A 20552-nucleotide genomic window follows, 5' to 3' on the forward strand; every position below is an offset into this window, starting at 1 on the left:
AGGCTGGGATCTGGGCTTGGTTAGACTCAGCCTAAATATTTCCAGCACCTGAATTTGGGCTGTGGCTGCCCAGGGAGCCTCCTGGGGGTTCGCTGTGCCATGAATGTCTCCATTTAATATAAAAGGGATAAAAGTTCTGGGGGCAGTGACTCGGGAGGAAAAACAACAATTTGCCATTCAACAGCTTCATTAAGCCAGGAGCTTCAGCAATTCACGGTGACAGTTCCAACTGCAGATTATTTCAGCACTTTAAATATTTCTGATCAACCTCATCTTGCCTCTAAGAAGTTCCCCAGGATGTGGCCAGGACTCTTGGCTGGACAGACAAATCCCCATCCCACTGCAGTTCACGGGACAGAGTAAGGGACAAACACGGAGTGACCTCGATTCCAGTGCTGATCCAATCCAGCTGGGAAAAGAACCACGGAGGAATCTTGTCCCAGATCAGCTGGAAAGGACTTTGCCCCCCCTTCTGCAAGGATCACACCCTTCCTGCTCCAGGCTTTTCAATAACTTCAACAACAACAGAAAAAGCCCTTTCCTTGCTCTGAAAGGCAACATCAAGGGGGTTTTGTTTTGTTGATAAAGACAGGCTGGGTGTGGACAGCAATCCTCTTCCCTCCTCTATAAAAACAACGACTGGGAACCCTCCTTGCCAATTCCAGAGGATCCAACATCTGCACAGGAACATCCACACACTGAGCATTCTATACACTCCCAGAGCTACCCTGACCTACACAGCTCCACTCTGGGACTGATCTAAATCTGATCATCCCTCAGCCTCCCCTTCACACCAGGAGATGGATCCCAGTACTCCCATGGGATCCAATCCTCCCATGGGGTCCAGCCCCTCTTTGGCCCCACAGGGAGTTGTTCCACCACAACACAACTCTGGCAAATTCTGTTTTCTCCCTCTTAAATTAAGGAAAGGCCACCAAGTCCGTTCAGAGGTTCCCTGCAGGCAGTAAAAATCCCTTTCCGTGGATTTTTGGGAGAGCAGAGCTCAGCCCTGCTGAGGCCAGGGCTCCAGAAGAACCCTTGAGCGTGGTGAGGAGTCCAGATATGAACATTTATTAAAAAAGGGATAATTCAGCTCCTAAGGGATGGCTGGACATGGAAGCAGTAATTCCTACAGAGTGCACCTTCCAAGAGGAAAATTCAGTGGATAAAATGAAACAAGTCCTGTTTGTACATCAGGATTTTTAACAGCTCCACAAGTTTTACAGGGAAAATAAAAACCAAAGAGCCTCCCTTGGGATCTTCATCAAGGCTAAAAGTCTGTCCAGTCAGGGGATTGGGAAATGGGAACAAATCAAGGGAAAGGCGACTTTAGTGTTTTTTCTTTTTAATGTAGTCTTAAATCATGTTATGCTCAAATTCAATTCATCTAAAAATAATTAGTCACGAGGATTTGTTTTTGATTTGCATTATGAATACTTCATTTAAAAGTAAATATTTTAGTGTTAATCTTCCCTTTTAAACTCTCTTTACAGAAACAAAGAGCTAAAACCATAAATAAGAGGGCATTAAAACCATAAAAATGACATTTGCCAATATCTTAATTTTTCAGCCAGACTTGATAAATCTATCAAAACCAGACAGTTAAATAAGAACCACATTATAAAAATTAGCAAAAAAAGGACTATTAGGTAACTCTGCAAACTCAAAATATGAAACTGTACTAAACAAAATATGTGCAAAAGTATACAAGAGTAACTGCATATAGCAAGGTTAAGCCCGAATTAGTTTTAAAGCTTGCCCCGGTGAAACTGAATTCAAAGTTGTTCCACTGTATTTTTTTTTTTTCTTTTTTTTCTTTTTTTTTTCTTTTTTTTTTTTTTTTTTTTTTTTTTTTGGTGGTTGTTGTTATTTTTTCTGTTGTTTTTTTTTTTTCCTTTCAACTCACATTGTAAGTCAAATAAAAACTAAATACACATGAAAAAACTTCCAAACGAAGCTGGTACTGGACAAGCACAGAGCAGGACACTCACTCAGCACGAGTGCAGCCACTCACAGAGAGTTCCAGGAGTCCTTAAGAGTAGTGTAGGAATTCAACACTGCACACGACAGCACGACTCGAGCATGGTCTTGGGTGTTTTGTCTGGGGTTTTGTGTTATTTTTTCCTTTTGAGACAAGCTTGCTGTTGTCAGTCACACCTCAGAGATACCAAAGCAGTGCGAGTTTGCAATGTTTAATGCATAAAAACCAAGCCCCCCTGGGCCCTCTGGGTCGGTCTCTTCTAAGAGTAAGGACTATGGGTGAACCAACAGTCTAGAACTGTGTGTAGTTATGTGCAAAACATTCACTAGCACTCGGAATCTCAGGTCTATCTTACGGGCAGAGGAAGTGACAGATGCAGGGGAAGAGTAAATTCGGAAATCCAGCACATGATCTGACATCTACAAAATAGCCAAGGGAGTTTTCCGATGGCGGGTTCTCTCCCTAGAAAGTGTGTTTGAAATGATTAACAAAGTAACAAAAATGGGCAGGATCTAACTTTGGTGGAAAAGTCTGAACATTTCACATGATGCTCAACAAGCCAAAGTAAGGTACCATCTGTAGCAAAGACTAGATTTAGATTAACTGGTAAGTAGAGACAACTCTTCAAAGATCATAACTGTAAACTGCAAATCTACTTCCAAAGTCTCTCACACACCGTTCAGTCCACACAGGCCACGTTCGTTTTGCTGGAAAGACTTCAGCCTGGAAACACTAGGAAAAGAAAAGTTCCTTTAATTGGGTCTTTATAGGAGGAAAGGGTTAGTTGTATTTGCAGCCTGGGAGGCTGCAGGCGGCATTCCTGTACTGTGCAGAGCTTGGGGCATTGATCCTGCAATGCTCAGCCCCTGGCCCATCCTGATGGTGCCCATGGCTGGCAGCGGTGCCATCCCCACGGGCACAGGGGCCATGGAAGACAGAGGTATTGGCTCCATGCTCATCGGGGGCACGGCACTGAACGAGGGGCTGCTGCCCATCACAGGGCTGGCTCTCATCTGGTTCAGGGTCAGTGGCTGAGGCTGGTTCACCTGGAAGGGGTTGATTGGAGTTGCTGTGGTAGCGGCACCTGGGTGAGAGAGAAGGGAGAACAGAGAGAGGCAGTGCTGTCAACACCAGAGTCTGAAATCATCTTCCCAGGTAAAGGACACTCCCCGTGTGCATCCTCATGCCCAGAACACCCTGTGGAGCATCTGACCCCCAGCAAATTCCCCTTGAGACAGCCAATGCCTCCAACAGCCCTTCACTGACCCACAGCTCCCATACTAAGAGCCTTGACTGGAGTCATAGCTGCCAAATCTGGTTACCTGCAACAGCCCTAACCACGACATCCACATCACTGATTGGATTTCTTATATGCTACTTTGCAGGCTCTCTGTGCTCCTTTACTGCAGAGAGTGAGTTTACTTGGATATTGGGAAGAAATCTTTCCCTGGGAGGGTGGGAAGGCCCTGGCACAGATTCCCAGAGAAGCTGTGGCTGCCCCTGGATCCCTGAAGTGTCCAGGCTGGACAGGGTTTGGAGCAGCCTGGGATACTGAAAGGTGTCCCTTCCTTTTTTAAGGTTTTAAGCTCTTTTCCAAACCATCCTGGGACCCTGTGATTCGTACTTTTGCACCAAGCTCTCAGCAGCCACCTCCATTTTCATGTTTCTGGCACTGAGCTGGGACAAGAATTCCCAAAGTAAACAACTTGTTTCCGAATTACAGCGGTGCTCGAAAAAGCAGAGCACAACTTTCCCAGCCTTTGAGGTTCCCTGGATTGCTGCCAGCCCTGCAAATTCCTTTTACTGCACAAGCCCAGGATTATTTGGATGGCCCAGTGACCCCTCACAAACTTTTTGTAGTACCCGGGAAGGGCAGATACACAGATTTCCTCTCTCTCCCTGCTCGCTGCCAAGGCTGCTCAGAATCACTGCTTCTTTCCTACTCAAGGATTTTAATAAATTGACTTTTTCTTCCATTGGAAGAGTGATGAAAAATAAATACTGAAAGAGCATTTCCAAGTGTTTCGCTCTGTGAACAACACAGGAAAACATCAGTGCAAATCCAGCTTTAAAACACATCTGCCACATGTTTGGTGTCACCATTTCACTCTGCTCCAAGCAAGGGCTCACTTCTAACAGGCTCAGCTTGCAGGAGAACTGCAATAGCCAATTTTTTTTTCCAAAATACACTGAGAATGTGTTTTTAGATCAAAACTGGCTCACTGTGCCAGCCTAAGACAGACTAACCAGCAGCTCACTGAATTACCCTGCAGGGTTTGCTCTCTGGGACTTCAGGCTGCAGTCAGAAATCTCCCGTGCCTGCTGCAGCTCCAGGAAAAGGGCAATTCCAGGAAACGGGCAATTCCAACCTTCTTCCACAGGAAATTCCTACCTATTACCTTCCCAAGGTAATCTCACCTGCTTTGACAAAATCCAGCTGAAATTCACCCATTTTTAACAACCTTCAACCTAACACTGATAATTCTGAGTGAGGGGAACTGCTGGAATAAAGTTCAGCTGCAGCCCAAGAGCAGAGACTTGGTGTTTTCAGGGACTTGTCCCTGTGCTGGGCGAGCCCAGAATGCCTCTCTGAGACTCTCCTGCTCTTGATCATGATCTGTTGGCTGAAATAACCATGGAAACCAAGCCCAAATCACCCATCTTTAACCCCACCAGCACCAAGCTGTGCAGAGTTTTTCCTGCAGGAAGGGAAAGCTCCAACAGAAACATGAAGGACTGTGCAGAAACCAACCTGGTGCCAAGAATGGGTTCAGAGAAGTAACAGGTTGTGGTGGTTTAGACACCAGAGAATCCAGGTTCACCAGGGCAGCGTTGGGGCCCAGGAAGGACTCCGGGGTTTTCCGGGCCGTGCTTTGTTTTCCTGATGTCCCACTCGAGTGCTGGGACTCAAAGAGATCAGGACTCGTGGTACCGCTGTGCTGAGATGGCAGAGTGGAACCTGATTCAGCTGCAACAACACAAAGGGACAAACAAAACCCCCTGGTTAATCCACAGCGGCAGGCAGAGAGAAGGCCTCGAGTGTGTGAGAGCAGAGATGCTTTATGCTAAGTTTGTGTTAGTCAGGGTTTCAGGCTGTTACACCCTCTCAGCATGCAAGCAGGTCAGTGTTCTTTAGCAGAGCATGAAGAAGCTACAGTCAGAGTTGCAGTGCTCTACTGATGGGATTCCCACAGCTTTGCTGCTCCAGGTGGGACTCACAGGCTCCAAGGAACAGATACTCCAAAGCCTTGGCTTGTGCCCTGGCCCTACACCACTGCTGTGTCCTTCCTAGCTGGATTCCAACCCAGGGTTTTCTCCTCAAAAAGCTCAGCTGTGGTCCAGGCAGAACCATCCTGAGAGCAATGGTACCACAGCACTGACAGGGTCTGGCAGTTTTGATTTACTGACCATTGACCAGAGGAAAAATAGATTAGAGTATTCATAGAAGGTATTTTCTCATCTTCCTACTGGAATTTACACATTTGAGAGATTCAGTCAGCATGGTTCTGGTTGAGTCTGAGCATAAGCCCTGCTCCAAACGTGCTGGACATTGGAAATTAAGAAGTCCAACAAATTTCTGGGTCAGTGCAGCAAAAGGTCACAGGGTGCAATTCCATGGATTACAAAAGGCCCATTCCCCACGAGTTCATGCACAGGCCAAAATGTGAACAAGGAGCTTTTACTGCTGCATCATCACTTCCTTCCCTTTGTGAAAGCTGATTTTTTTGTTCAATCAAATTCAAGAACAGAGACATTTGTTGCTGTGACTGTCACCCAACCTGTCCACATGCTAAGAATTTGATTCGTACCTGGCTTTTTGGAAGTTCGAAGTGTGTCAAATTCAGAAAAATCATCTTTAACTGTACCATTCAAATTACTGAAGAGGTCAAAAGATGTACTTCCTGTTCAAAACAACAAGACAGCCCTGTCATTAACACATCTTCAGTTGCATCACACAGCTGATCCTCCTGGAAGCAATTCCTAACCCATTCCTGTCACCAAGATGCCACCAGAAGTTCCGGGGAAGCAGTTGGGAGTGCTCCTACTCGGAGCCAGCAGCTGGGAGAAGGAGAATGTCACAGAATTGTCCTTTCTGACAGCATGGAACAACTAAATCAGAGCAGTTTACTTTTGGATCAGTGTAGGGCACACCTGAGCATGCTGGGGGTTGGTTGATTGAGTGTCTGCATTAGAGACAAGCAGACCTTGCTGTGGAAGGAGAGAACAGAAATGGATTTACAGCCTCAACTATCAAGTGTTAGGAAAACACCACCGGTGATGATTTTATTTCTGCTCCCCAAGTGGAAAGGAGGAGGAATGCCAGAGCAGAGGTTGTGGAGATGGCAAAGCCCCGTTAGCTGAAGCACCAGCGCTCGCCCAGAGTTCGCAATGAATGAAATATCACCATTCCAAAACGTGGACACACTCTTACCTCAGACTGGAGGCAGAAAAACCACATCTAAATCATCAGCAGTCACACTCCTCAACAGCTTTAAGGTTTGTGTGGGTATTTTTAATTAGCTGAAATGTTTTCCTAATTTACTTTTAACCTTCAACACATTTCAAGCAAGAAGAGCGCAAGATGACAAACCCCAAGAGGAGTGAAAATTGAATATAAAAGCAACATTTATCAATAACAAAGAGCCACCATAGCTAAATGCTCATTGCACAATGCTCTAGTTACTGCCCTTTGCCCAGGGAAAAGCTACTTAGACAACTTTTTGCAGCACTCAGATTCCTTTGTCTGTTGTGTACTGGGATGAGTGACGAGCAGAAAATGCATTTTGGATGCTTTTAGCCACGGTGCCAATATGAAAATGCCAGGTATTAACACTCATCAAGGTTGCATTAGTTACAGAGCATGAACAGACAATTACAGCAGCACCTTCTGCATCTTTACCAGGGCTCAGGGAAAGTTTCACACCCTCAGTCTGAAGGAACAAACCTTCATCTGCACCTCTAAAAGTCTCCTCCGAGCTGCTCAACCTGTCAATCTCCATCTGCAGAACTATTTATCATGAGGAAAGGTGAAATTAGAGGATCATTCATTGCCAGAAATTAAGTCCTTGTCTAATTAAAGATAAAACCCAAGAGCAGCAGCAGTCCCAAGTGCTCAGCAGGCAGCCACAAATACCAGGAGGAGACATAGAAGGGACAGAGCACAAAGCAGCACCACAAATTCAGAGCTTTAAGTCCAAATAAGTACATTAAAATTTCTTTTTCCTGCTGGTTATTACAAGTCCCTTTTATTTTGAAGACCAAATTCTGCCATTGTTCAGTTTATTCGAACCACACACAAGGCAAGCAAATCACTTGGACTTCTCCTCATTACTGAAATAAGATGGATATGGGATGAGAACATTGCTCACCAGAAGTAGAGAGAGGTTTGTTTGCAGGTGCTGATCCCCAAGGATCCACGGAAGATTTTGCTGCAGTAGAAGATGGCTGAGCAGGAGCCCAAGGGTCCACGTTTTTGGCCAGGGGCTGAGCTGTGGATCCTGCTGGTGCTGCCCAAGGGTCAACAGAAGCAGCTGGTTTGGCACCTGCAGGAAGAATCAGCAGGAAGAGGAGTCAGAGCAGTTCCCCTCTGGAAAACCTTCCTTGGAGACTGACCCCACCCAGGAGCCTTCACTCCCCACTAATATAGAGCAAAAATGGGAACAGCAGCTCAGCATCAGCAACTCCCAGCATTTGTCACACACTCTGAACAACAACAGCACCAGGAAATTCTGGGCAAGGCAGAGGAATAAACAATTCCCCTCTCTGAAGCTGAATACAAACACCTGCAAGAAAATAAACTTGCCTTTGTTCCTGACATTGCACCACAAGTGACAATCCCTGGCTGGAGGTGACCTAAATCACAGGGTCTATTTATGAACTCAGGGGAAAGTGAGTTTATAAAAAGCCCAAAGGTAAAAGGTGTGAGATACACAACATTAACCTCTGCACAAAGGAATCTGTAAGATTCAAAGGCAATGTTTTCCAATTCTTTTAACCACACTGCTATTTTATAAAAATATAATCAGCTTCCCTGAGCCAGCTGTGCTTTTTTATTCCCGTTTCTAAGCACTCCTGTCACACATCTAAGCTGCCCACTGATGCCTCTTTTTTTTTTTTTTTTTAACCCAATGCTTGTATTTTCAGGGTTCCCATTTTTACTGGAAGATGCTGACAACTCTTCATTCCTACAAATTCAATCGCCAAAGGTTTAATTCCCAAATGAGGATTTTTATAACCCAAGAGAGCAGGACAGAATGACCCACACAGCAACAACTCTTACCTTCAATATCCTGTGGGTTTCAAGTTACAACGGAGAACTATTTTAGCTTTTAAAACTCCATTAAACCCCACTGGCATCTCAATATTCCTGTAAATCAAATCAACTAAATGCTGTACACAGTGGCACAAATTCCAGCTGGAATTTTGGGTTTTGTTTCATCAGCAGGCACGTGGCCACTACAGCTCCAGAGCAGGAAATGCCAAAACTCTCCAAGGAAGCCCCATTATTCCCACACCGGTACTTCCATTTCCTTTATCTGCCCTCAGTACTGAGTTAAGAGCAATGCCACACTAATGACAGCATTTCCCATCAACAGCAGCTTTCCCAAAAATGTCCTTTCTTTCCTAAAGGGAGCACCTCAAATAAGAGCACTCAGGAAAATCCCTTCCTGGAGCTTCCATCAGCTCCACTGAGACACCACAGCACTGGCAGGATTTGGGAAATGCAGTTTCATGAGTCATTGTTTTTTACCAGCAATTTCATAAACTTGCATCTTTGAGATTATCCCTGGGAGAATCCAGCAGGGTTTGTGCTGTGGTGTAAGGAAGTTGGGAAGCACTGAGGAAACACCAAGGCTGGAATTGGTACAAGGAAAATCCTGTCAGAGGGTGACACATAAGGCAGGAGATTTCAGGAAGGTGGATTTTGGTTGCTTTCAGCCATGGAAAAATAAACTGAACAGCCTTAGGGCCCAAAATTTGGGTTTTTTCTCAGTTCCTATCACCAAAAGAAAACAGGTGACATTTGGAATGATGACCTGGCAGTTGGCCCAGGAGTTTTGTAGGTGCCTTTAATGCCATCATGAGCAAGGGTAAAAAACCCAAAACAAGGCATTTCATTATTAAACTTGCAATTTTTCATGAGGAATGTGATGGTGGTGTGTGGAATACAAATGATTTTAAAGCACTTTAGAGCAGAGGTTGTAGAATAACCAGCCTGAAGCAGAACTGACAGAACAAAGCTGCCAATCTTCATGGAAAAGCTTCTGTTTGCACAGAAACTCCCTGCCCCTTAAAAAAGTCAAGAATTCCAATTTAAAAAAAAAAAAAAAAAGGATTCAGCTCCAGTTCCAACTATAACCCTGTGAGAAACCATCCGCTTTCTAACTCCTTGGACAGGCTGTAGCTGACCCAGATGCCAGCCCACCACACAGGCAGCAACATACACAAAAAAAAACCCACACAAAAATTTGGCTTAGTTGCTCTTTAAAATGTGAGAAACTGCCTGTTTCCCTTCAGAAATATTCCATGGATTTAGCATGCAAATCCTATGGAACAGTAAATATTTTAAATGCCAACCTGCATGGTTTTTGTCTGCTATAAAAATCTTAATTTAAGTAATTTAATCTTTTTGATCCTGACCATACACAAACACATCCCAATTCTCTAGGAGCAATTAGGGACATGATAATTCAGACTGATGACCTTCTTAGGAGGCAGCTTCCTAAATATCAGATTAAATTCTGGGAATACTCTAAAGCCATGGCACTGGACAGAACCAGTGAGGCACAAGCTGGACAAGTCAGTTTTGCTGTAAAGACAACAGAGATGCCACTCTCCTCTTTCTTAGGATTCAAACTGCACACACAAAAACCCAACTGCTTAAAAAAAGTGCAACTGCCATTGGTTTCTGCTTGGAAATGAGGAATTCAGTGCAACAAATGAAAATGGACTCAGTCACAAGCTGGACACCAAGGGACTTTGAAATGCTCAAGGTTAAAAAGCAAAACCTTTCAAATCCCACTGCCCCTGGCGGTTTGCTCTTACCAAATGATTGCCAGGGGTCAGAGGCAGGGGCTGCAGCTGTGGATCCTCCCCAGGGATCCGTCTGGTTGGCAGCAGCAGCAGCAGGAGGTCCCCAAGGCTCGGCTTTGGGCGGGGCCGGTGCCGAGGAGGGCAGGGCATCCATCAGGTCCAGCAGAGTGGTGTGCTGAGGGCAGGAAGAAGCTGAGCTTTACTCAAGAGCATCGTCAGGCTGAAGTACAAACCCGTTGAGAGTGAAGAAGCAATTTCTTAATTTTTTTTTTCTTTTACACGCCTGCATTGACTAGTTCCAAATTTAACCCGCATGGAAGAAGCTTTAAGCTACACAACAAAGCAAACCCAAAAGCATTAAAGAGCTCAGTATTAAGCTAAGTTTGTGTTACTGTATTTCAGCTTTTTGGCAGCATAAACCGGGAATTTCTTAGGCGAAGGCACTACCTCCTTCTTTTTGGGAATTTTAATTGTGTCTCTGCGACTCTCCTCCAGAGCCATCTGTAATCTCAGATCGTCTCCGCGTCTGAGGCGCTCCTCCTGCAAAGGAAATCAACACTGGTGATATAGACCATGAGCCTGCTCTGAGCTGCTGCTCCCTGCAGGGCTCCAACCCTGCCCACCCTGTGCTCCACAGGGGGATGTTTGGGGCTGGGATTTCCACGGAACACCAAATGAGGCAAAGGAGTTTTCCTGTGATTCTTGCCTCCAGGAGCACCCCGACCCTGTGGTCACAACAACAGCCAGTTTTTTTGCTGTTGGAATTCACCCTGGTGGTGCGTGTTATTCTTTCCAAAATTCAGTTAAGAAACACCACAGAAATTCAAATGAACAACCCATTTGTCAATTATCACAATGGTTTTTCAGCATTCAAATTACCACTGAGGGTTGTAGAGAACTAAACTTAAATTTCCCTGGCTTTTGTTCACTTCCCTTTATGCTGGTGCAAGATCCACCAGAGGAATCAAGTCTTGCCAACTTCATGTGTAATCTGAAGGTTTAAACATCTGTAACTACAATGTTTATGCCACATTCAACTCCTTTAAATATCTTTGCCTGCATCATGTCTCTCACAAGTTGACTAATCCCCCAGCTTGTCATTTCTGAAGCTACTTCGAATGCTTTGATTCTGATTTATATTTTTGTTCCCTTTATTGACCAATAATGATAAAGTTTACTGGGTGACAGTTTTCCTTTCCAAGCACTCATGCTTAACATACAGCTGCAAACTAAATTGTTACAGGAAGCCTCTAAAATATTACAGGCACTCAGCATAGCTGACTTGAATTTTCACTCAGAGCTGAGATTTGACTTTGTTATGTATTAAAATGCAGTCATTTTATCCAAATTTACTCCAAATTCAGAATGAAGCTCCTAAGAATTAGCACAGTAACATAACCCAGGTGATAGATACGGAGTCAATTCACTTTAAACCAAGTATTTTATATAATCTGGTACTTTGTGTCAGGTCACCCTCCTGTCCCAGAAACTCCCACCAAATGAACAGACCGTTCCAAATTCCACTGGAATCAGAATCTACTGACATTAATGAAGCTTTTCAGGATCAGTCATGTTTTCAGCCCTTCCTAACTGAGAACATCTTCAGTAATGTGATTAACATCCTCCCACACAAAAGTCTTCTCGCAAAGTGACTGTCATCTTCCACGAGTCTCAACAGCTCGGAGGCTGAAGTTACTTTAAAAAGAGATTTAAAGAATAAAAATAATAATAAAAAAAACACCCCCACGCACACAAGATTCCACCTGGAGCAAAGCCAAGCTGATATTAATAAAATAATAATAGAAAAAAACCCAAACAAACAAACTCTCCAAGCATGGACACTTTGGAAAACCTACACGGGCACCGACCTGCTCCGCCACCTCCCGGCTCATGGCCAGCGCCAGCTGCAACTGCAGCTCCTCCTCCCCGCTGGTCTGGGGCCGCGCCTGCTCCAGCTCCGAGGACACTCGAGGGGATGTGGCTGTTGGGAGACAAAACACACCACGTTCAGCACAGCAAACAGCACAAACAGGGCTCGGGTCGGGCTCCTGCACCCCGTGTTTGGTCTCAAAGCTCCCTCGGGGTCATGAGGCGAAGTTTCTGCCGAGGGTGACAGGGTCGGGATGGGGGGGCACAGAATTCACAGAATCGCCGGGTTGGAACGGACCTTCCAGATCATCGAGTCTGTTGGAGTCCAGGGCAAAACTTTTGAGATAAAAATTTAATAAGCACCTTTTAAGACCGAGCTGCAAGTTCTGGTCTTCTTTCAAACCCTAGCACAAGGCTTTGAAAAATAAAAAAAATCCCTAATTAGGGGGATCTCAGACAAAAAAAAAAAAAAAAAACAAAAGGGTCCAACCCAGCCTTAACACCTCAGCTAAACCGTGGAACCCCACATCCAGTCTTCTCTTAAACACATCCAGGGATGGTGACTCCACCACCTCCCTGGGCACACCATTCCAGTATTTTATCACTCTTTCCATAAAAAACTTTTTCCCAGTATCCAACCAATATATATCCCTCAACACAGCTTAAAACTGTGTCCTCTTGTTCTCTAGTTGCTGCCTAGAGAAAGAGACCAACCTCCCACTTGACTACAGCCACCTTTTAGGAAGTTGTAGAGAGTGATAAGGTCACCCCTGAGTCTCCTTTTAGCTCTGCATGACAGTTCATGAAAAAAAACCCAAAGTCTTTTTATGGGGCTGTGATATCAAGAAGTACCTCCAGCTCATGCTGGATATACCCTGAGTGTATCAGAGCTCCTCACTTAAACAAGTACAGAATTATTGTTGAAGGAAACATTTGTGGGTATTTCTTACATCTTCCAGTGCCAGTAAGGATCTGCTGGGAGTGGGCCAATATCGGGGTAAAATTGGATACCACCCACTTTTCTGTAAAATAATACAGTCTTAATGGGAAGATAAAGAACTATTCTTAACTGCTGAGCAGGCTTGGGGATAAACAAACCAGCTATTCAGGCTCCAAATTTACACAAATACAGGATCATTCTCTGTTAAAAAAGGGGTTGGTAAATGGGTTGGGGCTGTTGGCTGGTTTCTGGGGTTGGTTGGGGGCATCTCCTCCCCTCCTCTTCAAGGAACAGCTCAAATAAGCAATTTCTCAAGACACAAACCTTCTTTTAGTGATGCTTTCACTCCAGGAGCATGTGGAATTCCCATCCTACACCTCTAGCAGGTTTAGCACTATACAGTAATTAAACTATTTTATACTCACTCTCTCACACAGTTCTTTAGCATCCAAATCACTCACACAGAAATTTTATCTCGCTTTGGCGAGGAAGTTTGTATTTAGTGGCTGGAATGATGATTAATTTGGCAAAATTTATATTGACATTTAATACTTTTAATTGAACATTTCAAACTAGCATGTCAAGCTTGAAGAAATCAAGTTTCTTCCTACCAGTGCAGCTGAGTATGTGAAAACGAGATTGCCAAACTCAGTTTGAAAATCATTTTTTCATCACTACTTTAATCCTCCAGACATTTCCCAGTCTTGTCTCTCTCTCCTTAAGTTTCAGGCCAAAATGACATCACAAAACAACTGAAAATTTCTCATCCAGCAGGTCACTCCATAAACAAGGAATGACCTTTTCTCCTTCCCACCACACCCCGAGGTGCCATCCCACCCCATCTGCTTTTCAAGGCACAAATTAATTTATCACCCACAATGATTCTTCCACCTTGTGCTAATCCTGAAGCTCTCAAGCCAACCTTACCTCAATTAAGATGCTACTCATAGCTCAATTCTATTACTTTTTCAAACTATCTCATATAAAATAATTAAATTTAGCCTGGTTGATGAGTACTTACTGCTCCAACAGTCACGGCCAGGCTCTCCAATATATTATATTAAAAATACGATGATTAAAGCATGTGATAATTCCCAGCCACTCACCTAATGCAGGTAATAAATTAGCAGTAATTCTAATAATTTAATCCAAAATGGATGATTTTAAACCAGGATGGAGGTGGAAACTCTTCCCTTTGGAGCTCAGAGAATATTTTCTGTTTATCTTTGCCAGAAGATTGAGCAGCTTATGGGTGTTAAATACCTCAGAGAGAGAAAAACTATTTCAGATAAAGGGGTAAAACTTCATGGTATAAACTGGCCATAGATTGACTTGAGACACAGATGGAGAAGAGCAGTTTTGCAGCAGGGATTAGAGAAGGAAAGAGTCCTAACTGGTTTAAAAACAGAGCCTGGGACAAATGGGACAGCAGCAGAGTCACCTGAGAACAGATGGCACCTGGACTAGGAGCAGGGAGGAACCTTCTGCTCTGCTGGACTTTTAACTTGGGGGGGAAATGGGATTTCCTGCCTTTCCTGCATCCTAGCTTTTCCATTTCTGTATTCCACAACCACCAAGAACCTGATGGCAGAATGACATTAAAACTGAAATGATGCAAAATAAGTTCAATTCCACTGCTCCTCCTCCCATTTCCACACAAAGGACTTGCCGAACTCACTGCCCAGTGCATTTCTGCCTGGAAAAGCTGGAAAAAGCAGGAATTCCATCTCACTCTGAGCCTTTCCCTGGCTCTCCACTCCCAGTCAGGCATGGGAAGGGCTACCTTGGCTTTGGCAGGGAGCTCCATGAGCTCACAGCTCGCAGCAGATCCCAACAGCAGCAGCTCCAGGATCCCCACATGGGTAACACGGGCTCTCTCTCACACACACACACACACACACACACACACACACATTATTCCTTCTCACTTTTAGGCTTTCCAGCAATTCATTCTACTTGCTTCGATTAACTCTAAAATTTCCAGCTCCATTTGACTTAAAATAAAAAGAGGGAACGTCCATGTGAAGTTCTTCCTCAGGCCTCAAAAGAAAAAAAAAAAACAAACTATAGGAATGTTGCTGTTTTCCATGTAAGCCTCTGCAGTGTTATAAAACCATCCACATTAAAGAGCTGCCAGGATTTTTTCTCTTTTTTTTTTTTGGAAAAGGATGAAGGGAAATTCAAAACACTCTTCTTGGGAGTAACCTGACAAGTTTTATCTGAGATTCCCATCCATATGGGCCTCATCCTGCTCTAAGGTTAGAATTCCCAGGATCCAGCAGAAAGGTTATGGCCTTAGGAATAGGACAGTGCCACACAAAGCATCCCTTATCACTCAGCACATGACAGTTAACTCAGATGTTTATGTAAGATGAGACTCAATAGATCAATTCTGACCTGCTAAACCCTGCCTTGCTGGGAATTTGGAGATCCCAGTCCCCTCCAGGCTGCCCAGGAGCAAATTTCTGGGAATCTGTTCCCCACAGGGAGCACTGGGCCTGGCTGCTCAAGGAAATCATCTGGAGGCTCAGTTAATCACTAAAGCAGGATTCTGCTGCACCATCTGTGCCTGCCCAGGCTGGGACAGCTCCCAGACACAGCTATTGATAACTTCCTATATTTTGGCTCTATTGAAAGGCCTCTGTAGCTGGTTATAGATCTTTAACTCAAAGTGAAATACAGGACATGGAGAGCAGAGCCTGCATTAATAATAAAAATCAGGCTGTATTTTCGTTCAGAATCCTGTGCTTAGCTTTTGGGCTGTTTTTTGTTATTTCTGGGGTTTTTCATTTAGGGTCAGGCTTTCTAATTTGCAGGTGGAATTCTGAACAGAATTCAGCTCTCAGTCACATTTGTTCAGAAAGAAAAGCTGCTTCCTCACTCACTCAGTGAACCTACAAAAGTGGGCAAAACCAAAAGTGACTTGAAAAACTGAAATAATATCAAGGTAAGGACGCAGAAACCAACAGCAATTCACTGGGGAAGCAGGCAGAGATCCCATCTGTCAGTCTGCCAGTGAAAGACCACTCAAATAAAGAAGGGATAATTTTAAAAAGCCAAATGATGGAAAGGTAAATGCAAGCTGCTTAATCTGGAAAGAATTGTGTAATCCACCTTTCCCTTAGGAATGAAGGAACAAGGTACAAGAAGAGAACTGATAACACTGATGAATGTGACAAGGTGGAGCTGCTCAGCCTTCCTGCAGGATTCTGACTGCACTGAGCAGACTAAGAGCTTCTGAAATTCATTTAACACTCAACAAATCCTTCAGGCTTGTTTTGTTGGGAGCATTTTCCTCTCAGGTGATCCCCACACCCCTGTGAATGGACACAGTTGGATAATTCAGTGTCACTACAAAGTCTGGATGCACCAGTGGCACCTCCCACCTTCACTCTCAGCACCAGAAAAATAAATGTATGATGAGAGGATTTAATCAAGCTATCAAATGACATCTGACAGGAGTCTGCCACATTCCTTCAACACTTCAAACTACAGGAATTCTCCACGCTGTTCAGCCAGATTCATTGCTGGGTGATATTCCCTATATTCCCTGACTAAGATGGAAGGGCAGGCATGAGTTCCAACCTGCAGAATGGATTATTAGAGAAATAATTATTAAATAAAACCCAAACCCTTTAAAAACAGGAGTGTTCTGAATGGAACAGGGTGCTCAGAGAAGCTGTGGCTGCCACATCCCTCGAATGTTCAAGGCTGGAGCAACCCAGGATAGTGGAAAGTGTCCCACAGCAGGGGTTTGGGACAAGATGAGCTTCAAGGTCTCTTCCAACCCAAACCATTCTGGATTTTATAAATTTCCTATTGTGTCAAACCCAAACCAGCAATTCCTCTGAATTATTTTCTGCTTCAAGCAAAAGGGGAGACAAAACTGAAACAGACGAGTGAACACAAACTTGCTGAGGCTTCACAAAACTGCTTTTAAATAACGCGTCAGCTTAACGTGAATAATCACTGGAAACATAAAACTCCGTAATTCAGCTACAGCAAATTGCTCCCAGAATTTTTCCAGGTTCAGGTTAAAGGGATCCCTTCCCACCCCTGCTTCCCAAACCCTCCTGGAGCACAGGGGAAAAAGGGAAGGATACGGACACAATTCAAAATAACACCAGGACGTCACAGCTTGGGCATAATAGCATTGGATCTTTTAAAAAGCGTGGCCTCAGTAAACTTGGTTTTAAAACTCCACCAGCGTTTGCCAGGCTGGGAGCAGCACCCCAGCTCAGGCTTAGGAGGTCTAAATTAAGAACATCCTACTTTTCCCTGTGCAGCCATAAATCCAGAATCCTATTTAAGTGGTCACTGGCAGCTGGAGATGAAACAAGGCCAGGAACAAGAGGCTGAAGTTTTTGAAACTGGGTGACAAATGTCAGGCAAAAACCCAATTATTTAGACCCAAGGGCAGACTAGGAGTGAGGGACTATTGCTCCAGAAGATTTTAAATATTCATCTTATTTCCTTTCCTCTCTCCAGTTGGTTTAGTTTCAGCACCACACAAGAATATTTCCTTAAGGTGAAATAAAATCTGGTATCAGATTTGATGCAACTCCACAGAACTGGCATGTTTTCCAAAATAAACAGAAATTATGCATTTTGTCATGGAATATTTAATAGCTCCTAATCTGAGCATTAATTGCTTAAAGAGAGAAGATAAAACCAATTGTTCACAGTATTTCAGAAATTGCTGATGGAGGTTGGGAGGAACTTTATTTTAGCTTTTGAGTATCTCTCTCTTGGCTTCCATTTTCAGGTTATGAGACTAGGTAGAAAAAAAACCCCACAAATACTTTTACAATTCGGATGCCATAATGTGCTCCCTGGAATTATCCAAGCACAGAGATCTTCAGGGCCAACAAAGCCATTAAGGCAAAGCTTTGGGGGAAAGGATTTTATTAAAAATGATCAACTTGCACCATTTTATTTTGTACAGTTTCTAAAGGATTTTTAGAGATGAAATGAAAATATTCACATGGAAACAGGGAAAAATACCCTTATCTGCCTGCAGCAGTGAGGGATGATTGGACATCAGTCAAGAGATCCTTTTCTGTCTTGAATTCTCTCACACTACACAGGGTATCAATATTGCTTTTATTTTGTCACAAAGGATGAATCTGGGACACAAAAAACAGCAAATCTTTAAGGAAACCCCCTGTGGCTCAACATGGAGCAAAAATCCAACTGTTCCCATGCAAACCTACACAGGCTGGGGAGCTGGAGAAAAGGAGTTTGAGCAGAGCTCAGTCAGAGATGCCTGTGCAGTGCAGCTTCAACATTCCTGACAAACTGACCCAAAAAGGCTTCACTGATTTAACAAAAATTTTACTTTTAGCCCCTGAAAGGAGAGGGCAGAGATCTCTCACACCCAACCCAGTATCCACTGGGAGTTACTGGTGAGCTGTCCTGCAGGAACTCCCAAACTATTTCAGCTCTTTCTTCTGCCAGAAGGCACTAAAAATGAGATTTTATAACCCAATATAAATTCTTCAACCCAAGAGAACGAATTCAGCAACCCTCAACCATGGTGCCTACAAGAACCAGGAGTAAAAAGTGCTGACAGCAAAGCACAGAGGGATAAAACATTTCCTGTGGTGGTGTTGGCAAAAAAGGCTCCGCCACTGCCCCAAACTTTATTACTATTTGCCTGAAACATTTAGCAAAGAGGGTGCTAAATGTTTGAAGAGGCAAATCTCATGCTGTAGATAGCGAATCTAAATGTCTCTGATCTCTTCTTCAAAGGCTCAGAGGAATGAAAGAGAATTCTGCCAGAATATACAGAGCAGCAACAGCATCTTAGGGATGTTCTAAGGGGAGATTTCCCAGGAGTGAAGCAGAATTTCATTCCTTTTGCAGATTTTTTTTTCCTGAATCCAGATTTGCAGCACAAAAGAAGGGTATAATTTAAAAAAAAAAAAAAAAAAAAAAAAAAAAAAAAAAAAAAAAAACACCACCATGATGGAAAAAATCTCTTTCACTTTAAATAATGAAAAGCATCTTTTTCATTAAATTTAGCAGGCACAGGAATAACCCCACATTTATGTAACAGATTAAATGTCTGGATTTTAATGAAACTCCTTCCTTGTTTCCTGGGATAAAGCTCTTCCCAGTTTCCCAGTATCAGAAAGACTTAGCACAGCTGTTCTGGAAGGTGCTGGTTTGCTTTGCTCCACTCAATTAAACCAGACAAAAAACCACATTAAAACCTCAAAATACACAAACTGACAACCACCTGGATTTTTGCTGACCCACAGTGAAAAAAGTCCAGGAGAATTGAAACAGAGGGGGAAAGAAAAACCCTGAGATTCCTAAAGCTTCTTAGTGGGTGAAGAAAAAGAATAAGGAATCTTTACCTCCAAAGCAATCCTACCACAGAACACACACAGGGAAGTGGGAGCAGTAAATTCACACTCGGAATACCGAGAGGGAAGAGCCAAACTCGCTGCTTCTCCCATCAGAATTCCTAAAGCACCCGAGGAACAACTGAGGAACACGCCCTGCATTGCTCAGCCTTGCTGGGAGGAATAGTTTGGAGCCTCTGGTAGCATTTAAGATTCCAAACAATAGTTCCAGGCATTAATTAAAGTTGGGACTGGTGGAGGAATAACGCTGTGAAACCCAAGGTGTGCTCAGCATATTTCAGCCCACCAGCCCAAGTGAAAATCAATATTTCAAGCTATCTCTAAATTAAGATTTTTTTGTTGTAGTCAACAACAATCTATACACTTGAAAAGGAAAAATGTTGTTATTATTGAGGCAACAATATGTGAGTTTTTCTTTAAAAATTCACAGTGCTGAAGCATGGTTATTATAGAAAAACTATATAAATACAGAAAAATTATTATTACAGAAAAATAAGGATGTTTGTTATCCTACTGCTAATTAAAAGCCAAGATCAAAAATTCTCATAGCTGGAAACCTTCATTCACATTTTTTGTACCCTCAATCCTAAAAATACTTCCTTTTGGAAATAATTTTTTCTGCTCATCTCCAGATTTTCTCCATCCTGGTCTGATTTTCCTTCTATCTTCACCTGCAAATGTCAGCAGGGCTGACCCCACTCATGGATTTATGATTTAAGAAGCACTTTGGGACCCAGGACATGACAAACTTCACATTCTTAAAGCTGGTGCTCAATGGTTCCTGCACCCTGGCTCAGCCACAGCCCTCCACACACTAAACATTCATTTAAAGAAAAGATTTTCTTTCAGAATTAGACCACAACCACTGACATTCCAGCCAAAGCAGCTTTAATCAGATCATTACTTACATTAAGGAGGATTTAGTGCCAAATCAGGCCTCCTCCTGACATGACAGGAAGTCCCACCAAGCAGTGGTGGAAAGAATTTGTTCTTCCCACATCACTGTGTTCATTTTTTAAGAATGAAGTGTAGTGTTTAGTATCTAGTACAGACACTCACACACCAAATACTGAGAATATAAATATTTAAATACAGATTCAAAGCACTCCTCCTCCAAGGACTGCTGAGTAAGCAATAAAGGAAATTAAACAGCAGCATTGTTGCCAAAGTACAACAGGAGCAGCATAAAGTAGCAAAATTATTCAGGAAATAGTCTGTATTTCTTATTTATTAATATAAGACCAAGTTGGACAGGGCTTGGAGCAGCCTGGGATAGTGGAAGGTGTCCCAGAGATCAGTTTTAAATTCCCTCCCAACCCAAATCATTCTATGATTCCATCCTGAACAGAAAGAACAC

At 43.4% G+C, this 20552-nt stretch overlaps 1 protein-coding gene across 4 annotated transcripts in view; it reads right to left on the reverse strand.

Moving 5' to 3' along the window:
- Positions 1-2717: 2717 nt before the first annotated feature.
- Positions 2718-20552, reverse strand: part of EPN2 (epsin 2) — a 39175-nt gene continuing 21340 nt past the window's right edge. For 2 of the 4 annotated variants that reach the window (XM_083872811.1, XM_083872812.1), the window contains exons 3-9: positions 11872-11996; positions 10463-10555; positions 10028-10190; positions 7351-7524; positions 5791-5883; positions 4734-4949; positions 2718-3065 (exon numbers count right to left, since the gene is read on the reverse strand). In XM_083872811.1, coding sequence (XP_083728937.1) covers positions 2746-3065; positions 4734-4949; positions 5791-5883; positions 7351-7524; positions 10028-10190; positions 10463-10555; positions 11872-11996 — 1184 coding nt within the window. In that variant the 3' untranslated portion in view covers positions 2718-2745. The remainder of the gene's footprint in view (positions 3066-4733; positions 4950-5790; positions 5884-7350; positions 7525-10027; positions 10191-10462; positions 10556-11871; positions 11997-20552) is intronic. The other 2 variants (XM_083872813.1, XM_083872814.1) reach the window with 2 other exon arrangements.

This window comes from Zosterops lateralis (assembly GCF_965231275.1).
Source record: "Zosterops lateralis genome assembly, chromosome: 15".
Lineage (NCBI taxonomy): Eukaryota > Metazoa > Chordata > Aves > Passeriformes > Zosteropidae > Zosterops > Zosterops lateralis.